Raw genomic sequence first — 19,359 nt, forward strand, 5'->3', positions numbered from 1 at the left:
AGAGACGATCTGGAAATAAGGCCAACCGACGCGGAGGGCGGGTGGTCGAAGAATGATACATGTTCCTATGAGCCAGCGCGCTAAAAGAATCACAGTACGAAGCTCTCTCTCTCTCTCTATCTCTCCTCTACCAAGGCTCCAAATCGCGACCGGAACGGCACATACAAAGTCCGTGAGGCAGCCAAGAGGCAATATCTAATTTCGACTTGATTTTTCGCATTCGTTAGTGGCCCCCCAAAATCCCACGACATCCCGCGCCAGAGCGCCCAATGCTGCTTCGACTGCTGCTGCTGCTGCTGCTGACGTGTCAATTTTCTGTTTATTTATTTCGGTAAATAAGTTTATGGCGCACGCGAAACGAGAACGAAACACCCAAGATCATCATTATCATCTTCATCTTGCGCTCTACCCGGCAACGACCGGTTTATCCCTCCCAGAGGCGGGACACGGTGCGCAAAGATTTGGCTAAAACGGTATCAATTTCGGACCAACGACACCACCAACACTCCGGTCTCTGCCTCATCCTCTGCCAAAGTGCGATTCTATCCGCTTCCCAAGAAAGCGCAAGCGAAAAAAAGCACCCCCGCGCCCTAGAAAAGCTGGGACGGAATTGGAACGCTTTGAAATGAACATGATTTCGTATCGTTTCCCCCAGCGTCTCCTCCATCCACTCCAGCTCATCGTGCGACAAGCTTTGTTCGTTTGTCTTAATGTCAAACAATCAAGTCCATCCGGGGCTGATCCTTTGGGTTGTTGTTGTTGGTTTTTGTTGTTGGCGGACAAAAACTCGGTCCGTCGCCAACACTGAAGTGTCGTCTCGCTAGCTGTTCGTGCTCAGGCAAGCAAACGATACCCGCCGTAGCAGCCCACCCAGCACACCGGCAAGACGTCAAGAGATAGGCGCATGCAGGCGCACCAGCCCAGCTACTTACCGGCGTCGAAATCATGGACGTAGTAACGATTCCGGTGGGAAATATTAGTGCCAACGATGTGCCGCTTCGCCCGCAGGAAGAGGTTATTATTCCCCAGATGGTCGGAATGTCCATGTGTGCTCACGACGTAGTCGATGTCGTCCGGATGCAGCTGATGCTCCTGCAGTCCTGTGTGTTGTGTTGCCCCGTCCACGAACGCATTTATCATCGGATGAAGGAAAAGATAAAGAGAAGAGAAGAAAGAGAGAAAAACCAGTGCATGAAAACACATCAGCTCCATAAGTTTGTGGTGTTCGCCTGTTCAAATTAAGTGAATTGGGAAGGACAGCTTTTTCTCATCACTTGAGGTCTGCGATATTAAGGGTTAATTAGGGTCTCAAGTAGATAGTTAGAGAGCTTAGGAGATAACGGGAGAGTCGGGCAGGACACGCATAATGAGCGCGAGAAATGCGTAGCCTCGCGAAAGTGCGTAGGTGCGTGAGAAAGGACAGGTGCGCGAGAAGGAATAGGCGCGCGAGCGTAAGGCGAGAGAGAGAAGGTATAAAAAGGAGCATCCGATCGGATAAGCTCTCTTTCTTAATACTGATCTCCTGACAATACTGTTCTCCTGCGCACGATTAACATAATAAAGTGAATATAATTGTAGAAACTTACAAATTGGTGACCCCGACGTGATCTGAAGGGTGTCGTGAAAAGTGTCGTGATTGGTGCAACAAGTGCTAAGTGCATGGCTAATGGATAGAGGAAACGACAACCGTCGTCGCTAACGCACATCACGGTCCCACCTCTTCAGCTGTTCACGTCCCTGTTATCATCGTGCTGCAGCGCCGGACTGGAGTATAACGCACACGGACACATACACTGCGTGTCGGAACATTAAGGAGAGTGCAACGCGTTACCGCGTGGACAGTGTTTTACCGCTACTACAAAACCTGTCAATCCAACGTACGGGGTGAATGCCATCGTGAAATCCGCGTTTCGGACCATGCGGTAGCCCACATTGTGAGTGTCGCAAAGGAAACCACTCACGGGTTTTTTTTTTCCTCGTTTTCGGATGGGAAGAAGCCAGCCCTCCGAAAACTGACGAGTGTAACACGGGACCACGCCAGAGCAGCGATTTTCCCGTGTGAAGAACAAAGCATAGGAAGCAACGCGATCTTCTATTTGGCAAACCGCGTGATGCAGCCAACCCGATCTTCTATTTGGCAAACCACGTGAAGCAGCCATCGCGATCCTCTATTTGGCAAACCACGTGACGCAGCCATCGCGATTTTCTACGTGGCAAACCTCGTGAAGCAGCCATCGCGATCCTGTATGGTGGAAACCACATGCAGCAGCCATCTCGATCCTGTATGGTGGAAACCACGTTAACCCATCGCGCAGCAGAAATCGAGCTGTGTAAAACAACGGGAAGCAGCATAAGATGACGTGCCAATCATTCGACGGAACATCATAGTGAACGAACGGACTCAGATTTCAACGTGAACGAACGTGCGGAACATCGTGGATGACGGGTGCAGCTTTTTACGGTGCAACATCGTAGATGACGTGTGCAGTTTTTCGTCGGCGCAGCCATCGCAATAACGTGTCGAGATTTTCATCGGCGCAGCATCGTCTTTGCTGCATGAACCACAACGCCGCAGCCGCTATCGAGAACAACGAGCTGAGAACCTCGTGGTGACCTACCGGCTGCTGACGCTATATGCCACGATATCGGTGAGCTCGTTCCTTTATTTTATTTTATCTTTTCTCTTATTATAACGTATTTTCCCGCGTTCCATCATTATATTATATCGTATATACTATTGCGTTAAATATTGACATGCATTATATTTGAATTTGCCGACCTATTTATATATATGCATACTTATACATATTTCACAATCGTTTCGTGATACGTCGTAAACATTTCAAACAAAATTTTTTTTTCATCATAATACGCAATTTTCATTAAAAAAAAAAAAAAAAAAAAAAAAAAAAAAAAAAAAAAAATCAACTCTATAGTGTAAGCATTTTAGAGAGAATTAGGTACATTTTTTTATTAGATAGGGAATATTCTGTGAACCCAAAATGTCAAAGAACGAAAGTGATGATAAAAATGCTGGTCCCAGTGCAATTCCGGTGCGAGCCGCGGGGCCGTCATCAGTGGCGGGAACGATGGAACAAGAAAACTCTCACTTGGCCATAGAAAAAATTTCCACAAAATTGCCTTGTTTTTGGGAAGACGCTCCAAGCGCATGGTTTGTGGCAGCAGAAGCTGAGTTCGATATTTCAAACGTTACAAGGGAACGCTCGAAATATTCTCACGTTCTAAGCGTGCTCCCGAAAAACGTCTTGCCGAAAATAATGGACATAATAACTATGCCATTACCAAACAACCCGTACTCACATTTAAAAAGTCAACTTCTAGAAAGGCTTAACGCGAGTGAAGAACAACGAATCACTCAGTTGTTGTATCACGTACAAATGGGTGATCGTAGTCCGTCTGATTTTTACAGACACATGGTTCAGCTGGCAGGTGATTCTGCAAACCTCACTTCCGAGCTTATTCGTAAGCTTTGGTTATCAAGATTGCCAAAAACAATGGAAGTAGCGCTCATTGCCATCGGAAACCGAGAAATCAATGAGCTAATTAAAATCGCAGACAGGGTGTGGGAAGCAACCCAAGCCGGAGCGGTATCATCAATCGCAGGCGTTTCTTCTAGTGAAAGCTCGGGAAGAAATCCCTCGAATGAAACTGCAATATTGCGACAGGAAATTTCTGAACTGCGTAGTATGCTAAGGAGAATTTCCTTCCAAACAGGAAATAATAGAGGAAGACAGCGAGAAAGATCTCAGAGCCAAAAACGTGCAAGAACACCATCACAGGTTCGGAAGCACCCCATGTGTTATTTTCATTTTCGGTTTGGCGAACAAGCACGACGGTGCCAAAAACCCTGCAATTTTTCGCAGCAAAAAAACTAATTTGCTCAACGGCAGCGGCGGGCAACCCGAGAGCAATATTGGGCTCCTCTCGTCTTTTCATTGACGATGAAAAAACAACATTTACCTTCCTTGTAGATACAGGAGCCGACGTGTCCGTCATACCGTACAATCTTTTTGGAAAAGTCATCAAACAAGCTGAACACCAACTAGTAGCAGCTAATGGTAGCCCTATTGCTACTTACGGAACCAAGTTGCTACAGTTAAGTCTTGGACTTAGGAGAGTGTTTTCGCACTGTTTCACACTTGCTGAAGTGAATCGACCAATCATTGGGGCTGATTTTTTAGCGAAGCACGATTTGTGGGTCGACTTAAAAAGAAAGAGGTTGATCGATCATCTTACAGGACAAGAAACGATCGCAACCATCGCTTTAGTGGATACACCTACCCCCAAAAACTGGATGATTGAATCGAGCATATTTGGTGAAATTTTTAAAAAATATCCAACTTTAGTGGATCCACCAGATTATAAAAAGCCAGTTAGGCATTCGATAGTACATAACATCGAAACCAAAGGAAGCTTACCATTTTCTAAACCACGACGTCTGGATCCGAAAAAGCACAAGATTGCTCAAGCAGAATTTCAACACATGTTGGATCTGGGAATCTGCAGAGTGTCCTCGTCGTCAGCTTCGTCACCGCTACACATGGTACCCAAACCTGATTCAGATTGGAGACCTTGCGGCGATTATAGGCGTTTAAATGCCATCACAATACCTGATCGTTATCCGATCCCGCATGTGCAGGATTTTACGATGAACTTGGATGGTTGCAAATTTTTTTCTAAGTTGGATATCATTCGAGCGTACCACATCATACCTGTTGCCGAGGAAGACATCCACAAAACGGCGATAACCACGCCGTTCGGGTTATTTGAATTTCTAAGGATGCCGTTTGGCCTCAGAAATGCAAGCCAGTGTTTTCAACGACTCATGAATAATATTTTTCATGATTTAGATTTTGTGTTTGTATACATAGATGACATTCTGATAGCTAGTTCGACGCGTGAATCCCATTTAGAACACTTGCACATTGTTCTAAAACGTTTAACGGATCACGATATAAAACTTAAGCCATCAAAATGCATTCTTGGTGTGAATCAAATAGAATTCCTCAGCCACACCATTTCGGCGAAAGGGATAACACCATCGCCAGAAAAAATAATGGCCATTCGAGATTTTCCTTCACCATGTTCGGTGAAACAGCTTCAAAGAGTTTTGGGAATGGTGAATTATTATCACCGCTTCATTCCTAACGTTTCAGATAAGCTAAGAGTGCTTCACCAGTTAGTAAAAGAGCACAACAAAAATAGGAAAATCAAATTCGAATGGTCTGACGCTTGTGAACAAGCACTAAATCAAATAAAGGATGAACTTTCAAACGCTACCATGCTCGTGCATCCGAAAAGTAATGCTACTTATACACTAACAACAGATGCTTCTAGTGTTGCTGTAGGGGCAGTATTACAACAAACTAGCGAAGGCATTTTGGAACCTCTTGCGTTTTTTTCTAAAACGATGACGCCCACGGAACAGAGGTATTCCACATTCGATAGAGAATTGCTCGCTATTACTCTTGGGATAAAACATTTCCGACATTTTCTAGAAGGTAGATCGTTCACGGTTTATACAGATCATAAACCATTGATCCATGCCCTAAATTCAAAAACAGAAAAATCCCCAAGACAATGCCGACAACTAGACTTTATTTCACAATTCACAACGGATATAAAGTACATTACTGGCGAGAGCAACGTTGTGGCAGATGCGTTATCTCGAATAGGAGAAACCAACGAAATCACAAACTTCACATATGAAGCAATTGCAAAGGAACAACAAAAAGACGAACAGCTAAAACAACTATTTGAAGACTCAAATAGTCAGGCAAACTCCAAATTCAAATTAAATCAATTAATATTGGATAAAAACAAACTAGTATTCGAGTCGTCGACTGGACAGAATAGGTTGTATGTTCCTCAATCTCTAAGAAAAAAAACTTTCGCCAACCTACACAACCTATCCCATCCGGGTATTCGCGCATCACGCAAGCTGTTATCCGAAAGATTTTTCTGGCCGTCAATGAACAAGGACGTGGGAAACTGGACTCGTTCGTGTGTTGGATGCCAAAAAGCTAAAATTGGTCGTCACACTCGCTCGCCTTTGGAAGCATTATCCGTTCCAAAAGGGAGATTTGAACATGTGCACATGGACATCGTTGGTCCATTGCCACCATCCGAAGGAATGAGCTACTTACTGACCATTGTTGACCGTTTTACACGTTGGCCGGAATGCTATCCGATGCCTGATATGTCGGCTAAAACGCTAGCTGAAACATTTGTAAGGAATTACATTCCAAGGTTTGGTTGTCCATCTACAATCACAACCGATAGAGGCAGACCGATAGAGTTCCAGTCAAAACTGTTTGAAGAACTAACAAAGTTGTTAGGAACACATCACATTAAAACGACTGCGTATCACCCTCAATCCAATGGAATGGTTGAAAGATTCCATCGACACTTAAAAGGAGCGTTAAAAGCCTGCGAAGACAATACGCATTGGATTTCTCGATTGCCACTGATTCTGCTGGGCATTCGAGTAGCATACAGAGACGCATTAAAAGGCGCTCCAGCAGAAATGGTATATGGAAAAAGTTTGCGACTTCCTTCCGAAGTATTTTTACCCTCTGCTGCAAAATCCGTCGAGGACGTACCCGAATTTGTTCAGGATTTTAAAAAAGCGCTAAGGCACATTGACCCATGCCCACCAAAACTAAATGATACAACACCGGTTTACTTACCAAAACACCTTCAAACCTGTAAACATGTTTTCGTACGGGTAGATAAAGTGAGAACGGGTTTACAAGCACCGTATGAAGGACCTTTTGAGGTAGTTCGACGGTGCAGAAAATTTTTCACGGTTAAAATCAAAGAAAAAAATGAATCTATTTCGATTGACCGCCTCAAACCTGCTTTCGAAATGGAGGGTGTCTCCAAAACAGGCAAAACCACAAATAGCCAAAAGAATGTTCGCTTTGCGAAAAACTAAATGAAATCTCAATTTAAGAGACAAACACTCTCACAATTCTTTTTCTATCGCGACTCCGTCACTGGTGGGGGGTTCTGTGGTGTTCGCCTGTTCAAATTAAGTGAATTGGGAAGGACAGCTTTTTCTCATCACTTGAGGTCTGCGATATTAAGGGTTAATTAGGGTCTCAAGTAGATAGTTAGAGAGCTTAGGAGATAACGGGAGAGTCGGGCAGGACACGCATAATGAGCGCGAGAAATGCGTAGCCTCGCGAAAGTGCGTAGGTGCGTGAGAAAGGACAGGTGCGCGAGAAGGAATAGGCGCGCGAGCGTAAGGCGAGAGAGAGAAGGTATAAAAAGGAGCATCCGATCGGATAAGCTCTCTTTCTTAATACTGATCTCCTGACAATACTGTTCTCCTGCGCACGATTAACATAATAAAGTGAATATAATTGTAGAAACTTACAAGTTCGAGACAGTTTTTTTTCTTGTTTTGAAAGTACACACACACACACACACACGAGAGACGGGTTGGCGTGACGAAATTGGACACCGAGCACAATGACAGATGGAGCAGCGCAAGGAGATGTACTTTGTGTACACACGAAACCCCTTTTTGTGCATCGTCGCTCAAAAAGACACGCAGCAACCCAACAACAAAAAGACCTCCAAGACAGCTTCTGAATCTTTTGCTTCTCGCCTTTCCGGTTCAGCATAATTGCTCTCTGTCCGGGCGCTTTCTTTTGATGATGCATCGTCAGGCGACACATGTGACATGTGATACAGAGACCACATCGGCTTGGGTGGGTGGGTGGTTGACGTGTGTACACCAGGAAGTAGGTTTCCTGCAATCTTCCTGCAAAACCAAAAATGCAAAAATAAACCACTATCCCCAGTTCCTCCTGAAAAACATGCCATCACCTCCAGCATAACAAATCTTCATTCGAGACCCGTTCGCTATTGATTTTCCCGTTCCGAGGCAACACCAACCAACCGACAACGCCTTCCGGAGCGCTCTCTCTCTCTCTCTGTCTCTCTGGAGCACCACAGGCTCTTCCAGGCCTTTATGCGTTTGCCGAAAGGATGGGGTTTTATCACCTTCCCGACCCAGTAGTACCTACCCAGTACCGAGAGCAAAGCGAATCGTTCGATTATGAACCCACGTGTTCGCTCCTACCAGCAACGATCCCTCCCTCCTACCCCATACCCTCCTTTGATCCAAGCAGCAGCACATCCCCTGCAGGCCAACACACGAAGTTTAGGTGTCGGGCGAAGAAGAACAAACAACAAAAGCGCATAAATCGCACAATTGCCGTATCGTGCACACGTTGCCACCAACCTTCTCTTTCGCTCTCTCTGTCTCTCGCTCCCCAGTTTTTTATTACCATCTCCCCATCTCCACAAAATGCCACACCAGGAAGAAAACCAGGGTTGGATAAAAAGGGAAGCAACGCTACCACAGCGCGGCATTTTCCAATGCTGCGAATGTCTTCGGTGGTCACGTATCCGTCCGGGCTTCGCAGATTACGGTCCTCGGGTTTTACGGACCTTTCCGTTTCAGCGTGTATGTGTGCGAAATAACACCGTACACAATCCTTCTCCCCCGTACACTCTTCTCTACCTCACTCTTGGTTCCTTCCATACGGTTTCGTTCCTTGGCTTATGATAATCAATAACTACATTCATCTCCTGATTCACCACTTAGTTAGGGTAAAGCCCTGCGCCTTTAGTACACACACGGGGTACACTGCTGCGGTGGCTGCAGTTTCCTCAGTTCCCATTCCACACACACACACCAACACGGACAAAGGACCTGCCACTCACACGGCCAGCGGTGTTGCCATCGCTTCAGAAAGGCCTAAAAACATCGACCCACCTCAGTGTGTATGCTTGTGTTGTTCACTCACCCATACACACAGGACGGGTCCCCCCCGACACAGCTTCCGGGTTTACCGCACACAGTAATACACACCACCGGCACACAAGCGACAATGGGAATGACGACGACGACGACGAACACGAACTACGGCACCCACCCGGCCGGTTCTTCGTGAGTGCTTCGTGGCACACAGGAGGCGCCGCATTTCAATCCCGATGACCCCCGATGTTGTGGTTTTGCAGCCGTGTGCACAGCACTGGAATCGGTCACGAGGTTTTTGCCATCCCCCTTCTCTCTCTCTCTCTCTCTCTTCTTCATACTCCACACTCTACACAACTGCCTTTTCTCCAACAGGCCAATAAACTAGCCACAGCAGTGGCAGATCAAGCCCCCCCGGCTCTTCGAAACTCCTAGCAAAGCTTCTCCCAAAGCCGGATCCGGATCCGAAGTGAGCTTACCGCTGGGGCTCTAGACCGGGGAGACACAACCAGGTAACAAAAGGTAGCCCGGGATGCGAAAATTGAATGAAGATATAGAAATGAAAAACGTAAGCTTCACAAATCCTGATAATCGGACATCAAAAGGGATTAGACGATGTCTCGAGAAACAGGTAAGTTAGTATCGAAGCGGAGTGGAGTGTTCTTAGATGCTACGATCATGTTCTTCCGAGCCCGGCGTTCGGTACAATCTGCAACATAAAAACATCAAATTAAAATTATCGATCAAAGAGGCAACCTCAACCTGGACCTGCTGGCAGCTGCTTTTATTGGTTGTAACTGACGTGTTCAAGAAGGTGCTTCTTCAGCTACCGAGGTGGGGGTTGGCAGCATTTGCATACCTTTCTCTACACAACTTTTCAACTCGAGCAAGCGTTCAAGTTCTGTTTTGCCTGACGGGGAGGACGGCCGCCGAAGAGATTACAAACTCGCCCCGTGGGCAGGATACCGTCGAATGTTTCGAACATCTTTCGAAACCATAAATAAAGATATAGCATGGGAGGGAAGCATCGGTGTTTCTTGCCTGTTGGTACCGCCGCTTTAACGGATAGGCAAAAAGTATTGCACAACAATATTCATACGCCTTGTTTCACTTTAATGCGTGTTTTTGCCTTGGTCCCCGTCCGTACCGTCTTATGAAGCAGTCAATTCCAGTCTTGCCCACACGCTGCAACACGGACACGCTGAGCACTGACGATGAATATTCATCAAAATTTCATACTTTACCGCAAAAACCGAATGCTCGGTGCTCATTTTCGCAAAGCAGCGCCCCATCGCACTTCGCCCGGTTTCTACGGCCGAGTAGATTATTCAAATCGGCATCCATGCATCCCCATTACACTGACTACACGGGGCACTTCACGGAGGCGTACACACCCGGAGGGGGCCACACCGAAAATACAAGTGGAAAATTATTTAGAAAAGCAAAAAAAGGAGAGCAGTCACAAGCATCCAACAGCATCCAAATGGTGCAGATTCGCTGTATCGTGCTATCTAGAACGGCCTACAACCACACCAAGCACAGTTAGTACAACAGATTAGAATTGCCTGGCCCTGGCGCATGAACTTTCGCACTGCCGAATGGCGAATAGCACACACACACACACGCCAGAGCGTGGTGAGAGACGGTGGGAGCAAAACTTTCCCCAAGCAACCGTTTGCTAAAACCACTTTATGAAAACTACCAAACTAAAGTCCGTCTGCAGGCAGCAGTGCGCACTCTTGCGCCGGTTCCGGAAGCGGAAGTACCGGCGGAAGGTTACACTCTTCTGCCTTCCCCCCTCCCTCTCAAGAGCCCCGAAAAATGAACTGACCCCAGCAAGTCGTTCCAGCCGGTTAATTGTGGTAACGATTCTCCGCTTCTCCGGCCGGGGCCCGGGGAGCGAACGATAAAAGGAGGGAGAAAAGTTTTCCACCGGATACTCGCGCGAATCCGATTTCGATGTGCAAAATCGACCGGTAGGGGTGGGGTTGGGGTAGGTTAATCCTCGTTTTGGCTTGATTGGCATCATTATGAAGTTTGCGAGGGATAGGGACAGAGAGTTATGCACAGAACGCAAGCGATAGAGAGAGAGAGAGAGATAGAGAGAGAGAGAGAGAGAGCGCGACAGAGTTATTAGACTTCAACTCAGAATTGACAATCGATGGCATGGCTCGCGAACTGTGCGCCGAGAATGCCGAAATAATTTGCTTCCACATTCCCACCACACAAGCACACACACACACACAGTTTAGCTTAACTTTATATCGATTCCATTCTCGATTCCGGTTCCCTGCTGCTGTTTGGCACAACTTCCTCATTTCGGTATGCGGCGCTGTTTGGCTGTTCCAAAAGTCCAAACCAACTTTTAGCGCTTATTTACATAACCTTCCTTCCCCGGAGAGGTTTCAGGTTTTTGTCGTGAATGATTAATGTTTCATGTTCAATGTACAAGTTCCTCTTTTCTCGCTTTGTTTCTATGAGCGCGCTTTGTCGTCTCTTCATTTGCTCATTTGCGTGCTGCATGCACTTCTTCCCTCGCTCTTTCCCTCAAACATTCATTAATGAAATTCATCAATCAGCTCTTTCAGCTCCTTTTTCATGTGCAATTATTTCCAATTTTTTTCTGTTGTGTACCTCCCACCCCCACCAAACCACCGTTGCGCGTCTGGCACAAAAATTGCAAAGTCAAACGCAAACAATTCGACAAAATCAATCCGGCAAGATCAATTTATTTCGCTGCGGAGCAAATCATGCTCCCGGTGTGCTTGCACACACACTCACACACACCACACCGTGTTGTGTGCCGTGAAAATATCGCAATCAATTGTGAACTCGCGCGCCGCTAGAAGAGCGCACACAGCAGCTTCCGGTTTGCCCGTTCTGGGGGGGAAATGGAAATGAAAAAACTTTCTAAATTAGTTTCACCTTCCCCAATTCTTCTCTTTTTGTTTTTTTTTTTTTGTATTGCACTGTAGAGTCACTTTTTTACTAAACTACTGTTTGAGATTTTTTTCAGCTAAATCGTCGTCGGTCGACGAACAGTTTGTGAAGGGGAGAGTGAACAAAAAAGGAAAAAAACGAGATCTGTGAACACAAAATAAATGAACCAAACGGAATTGTTTTTGAGATATCGTTCAACTGGACTGGACTGCGAACCAATCGATGGTATTTCATAGTTATTGGGTGGACAAAAGAGTGAGGAAGGTTTAAAAAACTGAATAAACCCAAATTAAACACAGTCAAAATATCTCTATAAAGTCATTTTCAAGTTGTATTTGTGCAAAATGTGTCATGAGCTCTGTGCCATGTGAATGCGCCTGAAGGTATGCAATCTTGAAAATCTAATCGCAGATAAGAAGAAATCCTTTAACATCGGTCAGCACTAACAATAACGGTTTGATATCATCTAGTAAGTCCCTTAAACAACTGCCGAAACCTTAATTTTACAGTAAAACTGGATACGAAAAACGTGAAAAGAACGGTCAAGATAAGATTTGAACGTGTGTCGTTCGTTGTGATGCATCAAGCAGTTTGCCACGGCACTATGATCTCATTCCGAGATTCAATGCGTAAATAGCGCACTTAAAAAAATATGACTTTTCGATGTATTGCCTCTTGAACTGGCTTTATTGGCTGTTTGAACACCAAAAGTTCATTGCGGTCAAAGTTCGGGAACTTTCTCGCAACCCCAATGCGCCCCCCGTCTCTATTCCTCCCGTCCAAGCAGTGGCGGACAATTCTAAATCCAACATTCAATCGCCCGTTTGGCAATAATATTTCGCCCGCCTTTCTCATCCCGCAACTCATCCCGCGACGGCACATCGATTGGAAAAGAAACCATTTGCAAAACTTTCTTTTCCAAAGCTCCCCTTCCCACCTTTCCGGCCAGACAAATGGAAGAAAATGGGGGGGGGGGAAACCAAACCAACCCAAACCGTGCTGCACCCATCCTCGCGAGCAAACAGCAGTTTGCGTTCTGCCCGGCACGAACGAAACCACGGCAAACCATTCAAATGACCACCGTCATCGGGTGGCCAAGGCCCGTGAACCCCGTGCCAAGGGTGTGTTTGTGTGCGCGTGTGGCCGTTTGTTCGTTGCGGTATGTTAAGAAACGAAGCGAGCCTGGAGAACACAACACAACGCACCCCAAACGCGCAAAACGACAAAAGCTTAATCAAAAGTTCACCGCTGGCAAGCTGACTCCCGGTGCTGCCGTGTCCGTTTTGTTTGGAGTCCCAAGGAGAAAAGAAAGGGGTGGAAGGAGTTTTCTAAAACTGTACCGTATCAGCGACTGGTGCTGCTGCTGCTGAATGTTTTCCGTTTGCGTTTGTTGTTGGCTGTTTGTTGGACGAACGCTACAGAACGCTGCAGAACTTCTTGCTCGTCATTGCGTGCTTTTCCGATGTTTCACCTCGTTCCGGAAATGTTCGCAAGCTCGCAACACACACACACCACAGCACCCCTTAGAGTAGCAGGGGTTTTTGTTTTCCAACCCTCGTTTGAATGTTTTATTCCAGGCGGTACACGGGCACGGCACGGCATTCCCACCATTTGCTGCCACTCCCGTCGGCGACTGTGTCTTACAGCCGCGGTGGCGCGCTCTAACTACTTACGATAGTGTTATCCCCACTAACAAAAGCTTCCTTTAGATGGTTCACACACACACACACACACACACACACACACACACAAAGGTCCAACCCCTTCGCTTTCCCTTTCCATTCCCGGTGCTTGCCTTGTGAATGACAAGAATTGATTGGTTTGCGGGAAGCAGCAAACGAACCTGTGTGCGAAAATCACCACACTTTGCCATTCTCACTCCCAACAAGAAGGGGAACGGTAGTATCACCTCTTTTTTGAAGTTTTCACCCGCCATTCGGAATCGTTTTGTGATTTGTGAAGCCGGAGGGACGGAGAAACTATTTCAAACAGTTGTCTTCGGGTCCTCCCGGGCCCGCCCCTCTCCATCGCTCCCGCGGGAACATCACGTCGAACATGGAAAACTTGCTCCTGCTGCTTGGGGCTGCTTTCCAAACCTTCTTACAACCCAGTCAATCGTTTATTCTGCTCCGTGGCTTTGTGCGTGCGCTTGTGTGTGTGTCACGCGTGCTTGAATGCGTCGCATCGTACAACAAACAGCGTCGCCATCATTACCATCGTAATGGCGAAAGGATTCGACAGTGGCAGGCAGACGGACAAGAAAAAGAACGTCTTCTGTGCGACACAACATACCGAAAGCACGAGTCAATGGACGTAGTAAATGCGCATTGAAGTACAAGGGAGTTGGACGGGAAACCAAACAGCACTGGAAGGACCGAAAGGATATTGAGCCATTTTTGTATCAGCAAGAGGTCATACAAGAGCATGTTTAGAGCATGCTTTTGGTCGAGCACGCCCCTTCTAAAGCTAGTGTGCGAACAGAAAAAACGAAGAGATTAAGAAAAGTGGTTATATCTTCCCAACCATACGTTAGAGGCCCTCTTACCGATCTTCCCCTCATGGCTGGCTGGCTTGGAACCGGTCCAGTGGAAAGTGAAAATGCTCCCTCTCCTTTCCATGCACTTGACCCTGTTGGAATCGTGCCTTCTCGTGACTTTCTGTACACCACCATTTTGCCAAAAAAAAAAGCGAAAGGATGCCTCGACAGAGCGAATATCCTTCTCCAATAACACACACACACAAAACCCCCTCGAAAATGGCAATTCGATTTCAGAGCCATCCTTTCGCAACACTCTTTCCCTCGCGGACCTTTACATCCGAAGAAGCCTTTAGGTAATGAGCTTTTTTCCTGCTGCTTAGCCCATGTGTGGAGGATGTGAATGTGCTGCCGTGTGCTTTTGGAAACGAATAAAGCGAAGAAATACAGACAAAAAAGACACACTCACAAATGGGTGTTACAAATGTCCGTGCCTAAACTCTTAATTTCCGGCTGCTTCGGAGATCCTCCGCCAAGAGGACAGTAAAGAAGTGTTTAGCGAGTGTGTCTACTGTGTTAAGACAAACCATCCCGAGCGTAAGAGATCCGCATACTTACGCTGTAAAAGCAGATCGCCATCCCAAGGTGTCATCGTGTCGACGATGACGTTGCAATCGGGGCCTTTGATCAGGGTGCAGGTGCAGTTGGCCAGCATCGGGGCGTCGGCCGACGGCGGTTCGTTCTGCTCGTACTTCGAGTAGCCCTCGCTTAGCACGATGATTTGATTCATGGTGGTGTTCGCCACTGCTGCTGCTGCTACTGCTACTGGTCGCTTGTGTGAAGCGGAGGGAATGAAATTGATTACTTTGGTCTGTTTTTTTGCCACTCCAATTGCGAGGGTGATGCACCACGTAGAGAACGAACGAACTAACGAAACTTGTTTTTCTTTTTTTTCAAAACCGAACGCAACACAAACCGAACGAACGTATCCTTCTCACTATCTCTCTTTTGCTGCAGTTTAATTTTCCACTCCACGCGTGACAAGCGGGAGTCGGGAAATTGTTCACACACGCGTGAGTGTGTGTGCTGATTATTTTTAATTCGCACAAGATCGGCAGGGGGGCATTTAATTTCAGCCAACCACCCTCCTACAAGGAAGATGACCACCGCGGCAGGAGCGAATGGAACGACGACGACGACCGGCGACGGTAAAACGGACGACAGGCAGAGTGACGCAGTACGCGTAGCGTTGAACCAACGTGGAGGGGGGGAATGGGGAAGGGACGGGGGCAGGATTGGGGTTTTGATTTAAGAAATTGGCCCCCAAGTTTCCTCACACTTTCCTTCTTTTCTGCTTGCCACTTACACACACTTTTCACGAGCGAGCACACTTTTCCACCCCTCCCATCGTGCGCGGTGGTGGTGCATGCACAAGGGGAGGCGATTTCCGTTCCAGCTGTTTTGCGTTTTCGCCTCCCCCCACTTCAGCCCCCTTTCTTTCTCTCACTTGTACGCATTTCCCGTTCCGTCGGGTGGGCTTTTCTTTCATGCCCTTTGCCTCTCTTGTTTTGCGCACACAAAACACAAACACACACACGCTGAGACACTCCAATACACCGCACCAAAACAAGTGCACCACACGGCCGGGGAGGGGGGGAGACCACCGACAAACACACAGATGGCTACGGGCGCGCGCGTTAGCCACACAGACTCAGACACACTCTCTCTCACACACCACTATGTGCGGGGTTTTTGCGCGATGATTTTCCGTACCGCATTGGAGGTGAATTTTGCACGCGCGCGACTCACACACACAAACACACACACACAGAGAGAAACACCCCGAGAGTGGAAAAAAGACCCCGACCTTTGCCACCATAGCGGGCCACCGAGCAACGGAGGGGGGAAGGGTAAGGGAAAATCGAGCAGCGGGTCATCCGCACACGATATTCACCCCGACCCCGATGGTTCGATGGGCGGGTGGTGGTGAATGGTGCGATTTTTGCTAATGGCCGGTCACGCACATAAACACACGCGCACGCGGTTGCACTTTTCGCACTGTTTTCCCGGCTGGTTTTTCCTTCTTTTCTTTGGGAGGAAATTATTTCCGGTGCCGATTCTAGGTTGTTTGCCAAAACACGCCAAAAACAAGCTCTGTTCGTCGGGCCACTGATGAGGAGCAATAGTAGGGGAGGTGGCAGAGGGATTTCAACTGGGGATAGGGAGGGGGGAGCCATACAGTCCAAAGCTACGCGTACTACGGGTCGTCCGAACGGTCGTCCGCCGTTCCAGCCGGGCTGTGCCAGTCGTTCGCTTCCGTTCGCTCCTGCCGAGTGATCAACCTTGACTGGAAACACGGAAAACGGTGAAAAACTGTCGAGCCACCGGGGTTGGTGCCACACACACACACACACAGCCTGCAGTCGATCGGAAAACGTTTGAGTGTGTTTTTTTTTTCATTTTTCGCATTCGCCACCCGCGCGCATGAGGTGGAAAATCGTCATCGGAGTCGTCGGCGGGTCGTCGGCGAATCGTCGGCCTATCATCGTTCGTTCGCCCGCATCGTAGCACTCACCGGTAAAGCGCGCACCAGCAGCCTGCACTCACTGAGTTCTCTTTTTCCGGTGCATTTTCTGGAGGGTGCTGGTTTGTGTACTTACCTACGTTGGAGCCGTGTATATGCTTTCGATGAGCGTGAGTGGACGATGTTTTTCCGTCTGCTGCACTATGGCTTGTGACGCGCTAAACAAAATCTCAGATATGTCTGCAAAGAAAATAAAAATAGATAATTAAGATAATTATTGGGCATGTTAAATAATTTGCCATGTTAGTGTCTAAATCCGTGGTTTAATAAAAATATTATTAATTATAACCAAATATTTTAATAATTTATTATTAAACATTTGATCCTAAATAATGTTCCAATTCATTTATACAACGATAATATTATTGTTAAAAAATAAAAGCTTTTGAATTTGTTGCCTTTTTTGTCCACTCCAAAGCTTTACTTTAGATGACATTCCAACGCATTGAAAGGTTCTTTTTGTCTCTTTCCTTTTCTCTGCAACCAATGCGATGATAAATTGGAACTCACGAGTAATGTTGTTGTTTTGCTTTCCATCCAAAACAAAAGTCATCCCATTTCATTCGCACAATTGATAAATCTGTCGAAAAATGTATTTCTTTTTGTACAAACTGTTGGTACTGGGCAAAATTGTATAAAACAATGTCAAAATACCAAAAACACTCATACACAAGTTTTATCAAACGTGTTTTAAGTCGCCTTGATTTCACTAAATTATCATTTAAAATATTTAAATACAAAACCAGCTCCTCACGCACAATCATAATCCACAACGAATAAATGCAATTCAAAAATGCCACAGCAGTCCACATCAACCACCTCACTGTTTTTTGACTCTTTGTATCGACTGGTTTCTGACGTCACGGTGGCAACATAACCGAATGGCCAACATAAGTGAAAGAGCGAATACAAAAGCACATCAAAGCTTACCATAAATCTGTGGGCTGCGACCTGAAACATACCCCCAGTTGCGCGCAACTTTTCATAATGTTGGCGATGTTTCTTGCATGCAAGCTTAATACCCCACAAAGCGATGGAGACGCTTCGCTCTGGTAGGCGCTTGTAGATTTGTTCAAAGATTTTAATTAAAATGAATTCATTCAGGAGATAATCGAGCCAATTTTAATGGTGAAATATCATATGTCAATCTGCTCGCTGCAAGGCCATCGAATGCCCTTTCTTTAATTAAAGTCCTCTAATTAAATGATTTGAACACTTTTTAAGCATAAAGGCCATCGATTTGGCATCCCATGGCAATCATTTTATCTTACTGTGCCATCCCTAAAGCAATCTGAAAAAAAGGCCAACCCCCCCAAACCACTTACAAATAAATCACTTACATGCGAGACTGTCAATCTTCCCAAAGCCCTCGCTACCCCTACGCAAAGGTTTCCCACGTCTCCACGTGAACACGCTTGCCCCGTGTGAAAAAGTCCTTCAACGCCTTCCCCATTTTTTTCAATTTGGCGCTTTGAAGTTCAACGACAAAAACCAAACATACGCTCGCATTACAACATAATCTGCCCGTGCCAAGGGTGAGTGCGTTTACAGCGTGCCCTTGTCCCAAGCGGGTTCAACACGGCGATTGAATATCAATAGCGAGGGATGCGTCAATAAACGCACACACACACGCACGGACAAGTGCTCATAAACACAGTCAATTAATCGTAAACCCTCTTCAATCAATGGAGGCGAATCAAGCGACGAACCGACACAACGTACGCGACGGAAGGAAGGATGGAACAGTTTTTTTTTTAATTATAATTTCGCTCCGTTGCACCTACTGTGGTCACTGGGCCAACAAACTGCCGCAGCCCGTACGCGCTTTTGCTTCGCAAATCGGTCACCGGTCGTGTTGGCTTGCAATGGCGACAACTACAACCACGACGACGACGACGACGACGACGGCAACGATGACAACCAGTGTCGTTACTGCTGCAGGTGCATTTTTGGGATCATGGCCACACAGTGTACGATTATGCCCGCAGTTTTGTCTTGTGCCTCCGCTTGACTGCACTTTTTTGCGCCTTTCGCATTGTGCGTGAAGATGAGCCGTTGGGGCCCGATTATGAGGCTACGGGTTCGCCGGTAATGTGTCAAGAGAGCCCCTACCGTACGTACATTTTAACCCACTGCGAAACGCAATGGTTCCTCCTGTTGGGGGTACGCAATAGCGCTTCAAGCCACACGTACCCACACACACAGACCAATGTGCAACAGCTGTGTAATGCCGCATAGAATTAACGTACTGTGAAGGCACGCTTGGATGTGATGTGCACGGGGTGTGGGCGCGCTCACGTCCAATCTAAAGCCCACCGTCCGCTTTCGCAATCGATCAATGCCTCCGAAAGTGTCCGATTCCGAATGGTAAACTTCACGTCAGTCTGTGGCACGGGGGCTGCTTCTTCTAAACCCCTCCCCTGCAACGCATCGTGACGTGCCCATCGGTGCAGGGCTTCATCGCGCAATCGCGCACGTCACGTACCCATCCGAAGGGTCCTACCTACCACACAGCATTTCCTGTACGCATTGCACCTAGCGTTCCCTCCTCGTGGGTTTCGATCG

General features: G+C 46.9%; 1 protein-coding gene across 2 annotated transcripts in view; it reads right to left on the reverse strand.

Annotated features, from left to right (window-relative positions):
* LOC1277633 (metallo-beta-lactamase domain-containing protein 1) overlaps window positions 1–19,359 on the reverse strand; it is a 98,671-nt gene that overhangs the window by 52,008 nt on the left and 27,304 nt on the right. For both annotated transcript variants that reach the window (XM_061660656.1, XM_061660657.1), the window contains 3 exons: window positions 16,871–16,974; window positions 14,829–15,042; window positions 933–1,100 (listed from right to left, as the gene is read on the reverse strand). In XM_061660656.1, the coding sequence (XP_061516640.1) occupies window positions 933–1,100; window positions 14,829–15,000 (340 nt within the window). In that variant the 5' untranslated portion in view covers window positions 15,001–15,042; window positions 16,871–16,974. The remainder of the gene's footprint in view (window positions 1–932; window positions 1,101–14,828; window positions 15,043–16,870; window positions 16,975–19,359) is intronic.

This window comes from Anopheles gambiae, chromosome 3, assembly GCF_943734735.2.
Source record: "Anopheles gambiae chromosome 3, idAnoGambNW_F1_1, whole genome shotgun sequence".
NCBI lineage: Eukaryota > Metazoa > Arthropoda > Insecta > Diptera > Culicidae > Anopheles > Anopheles gambiae.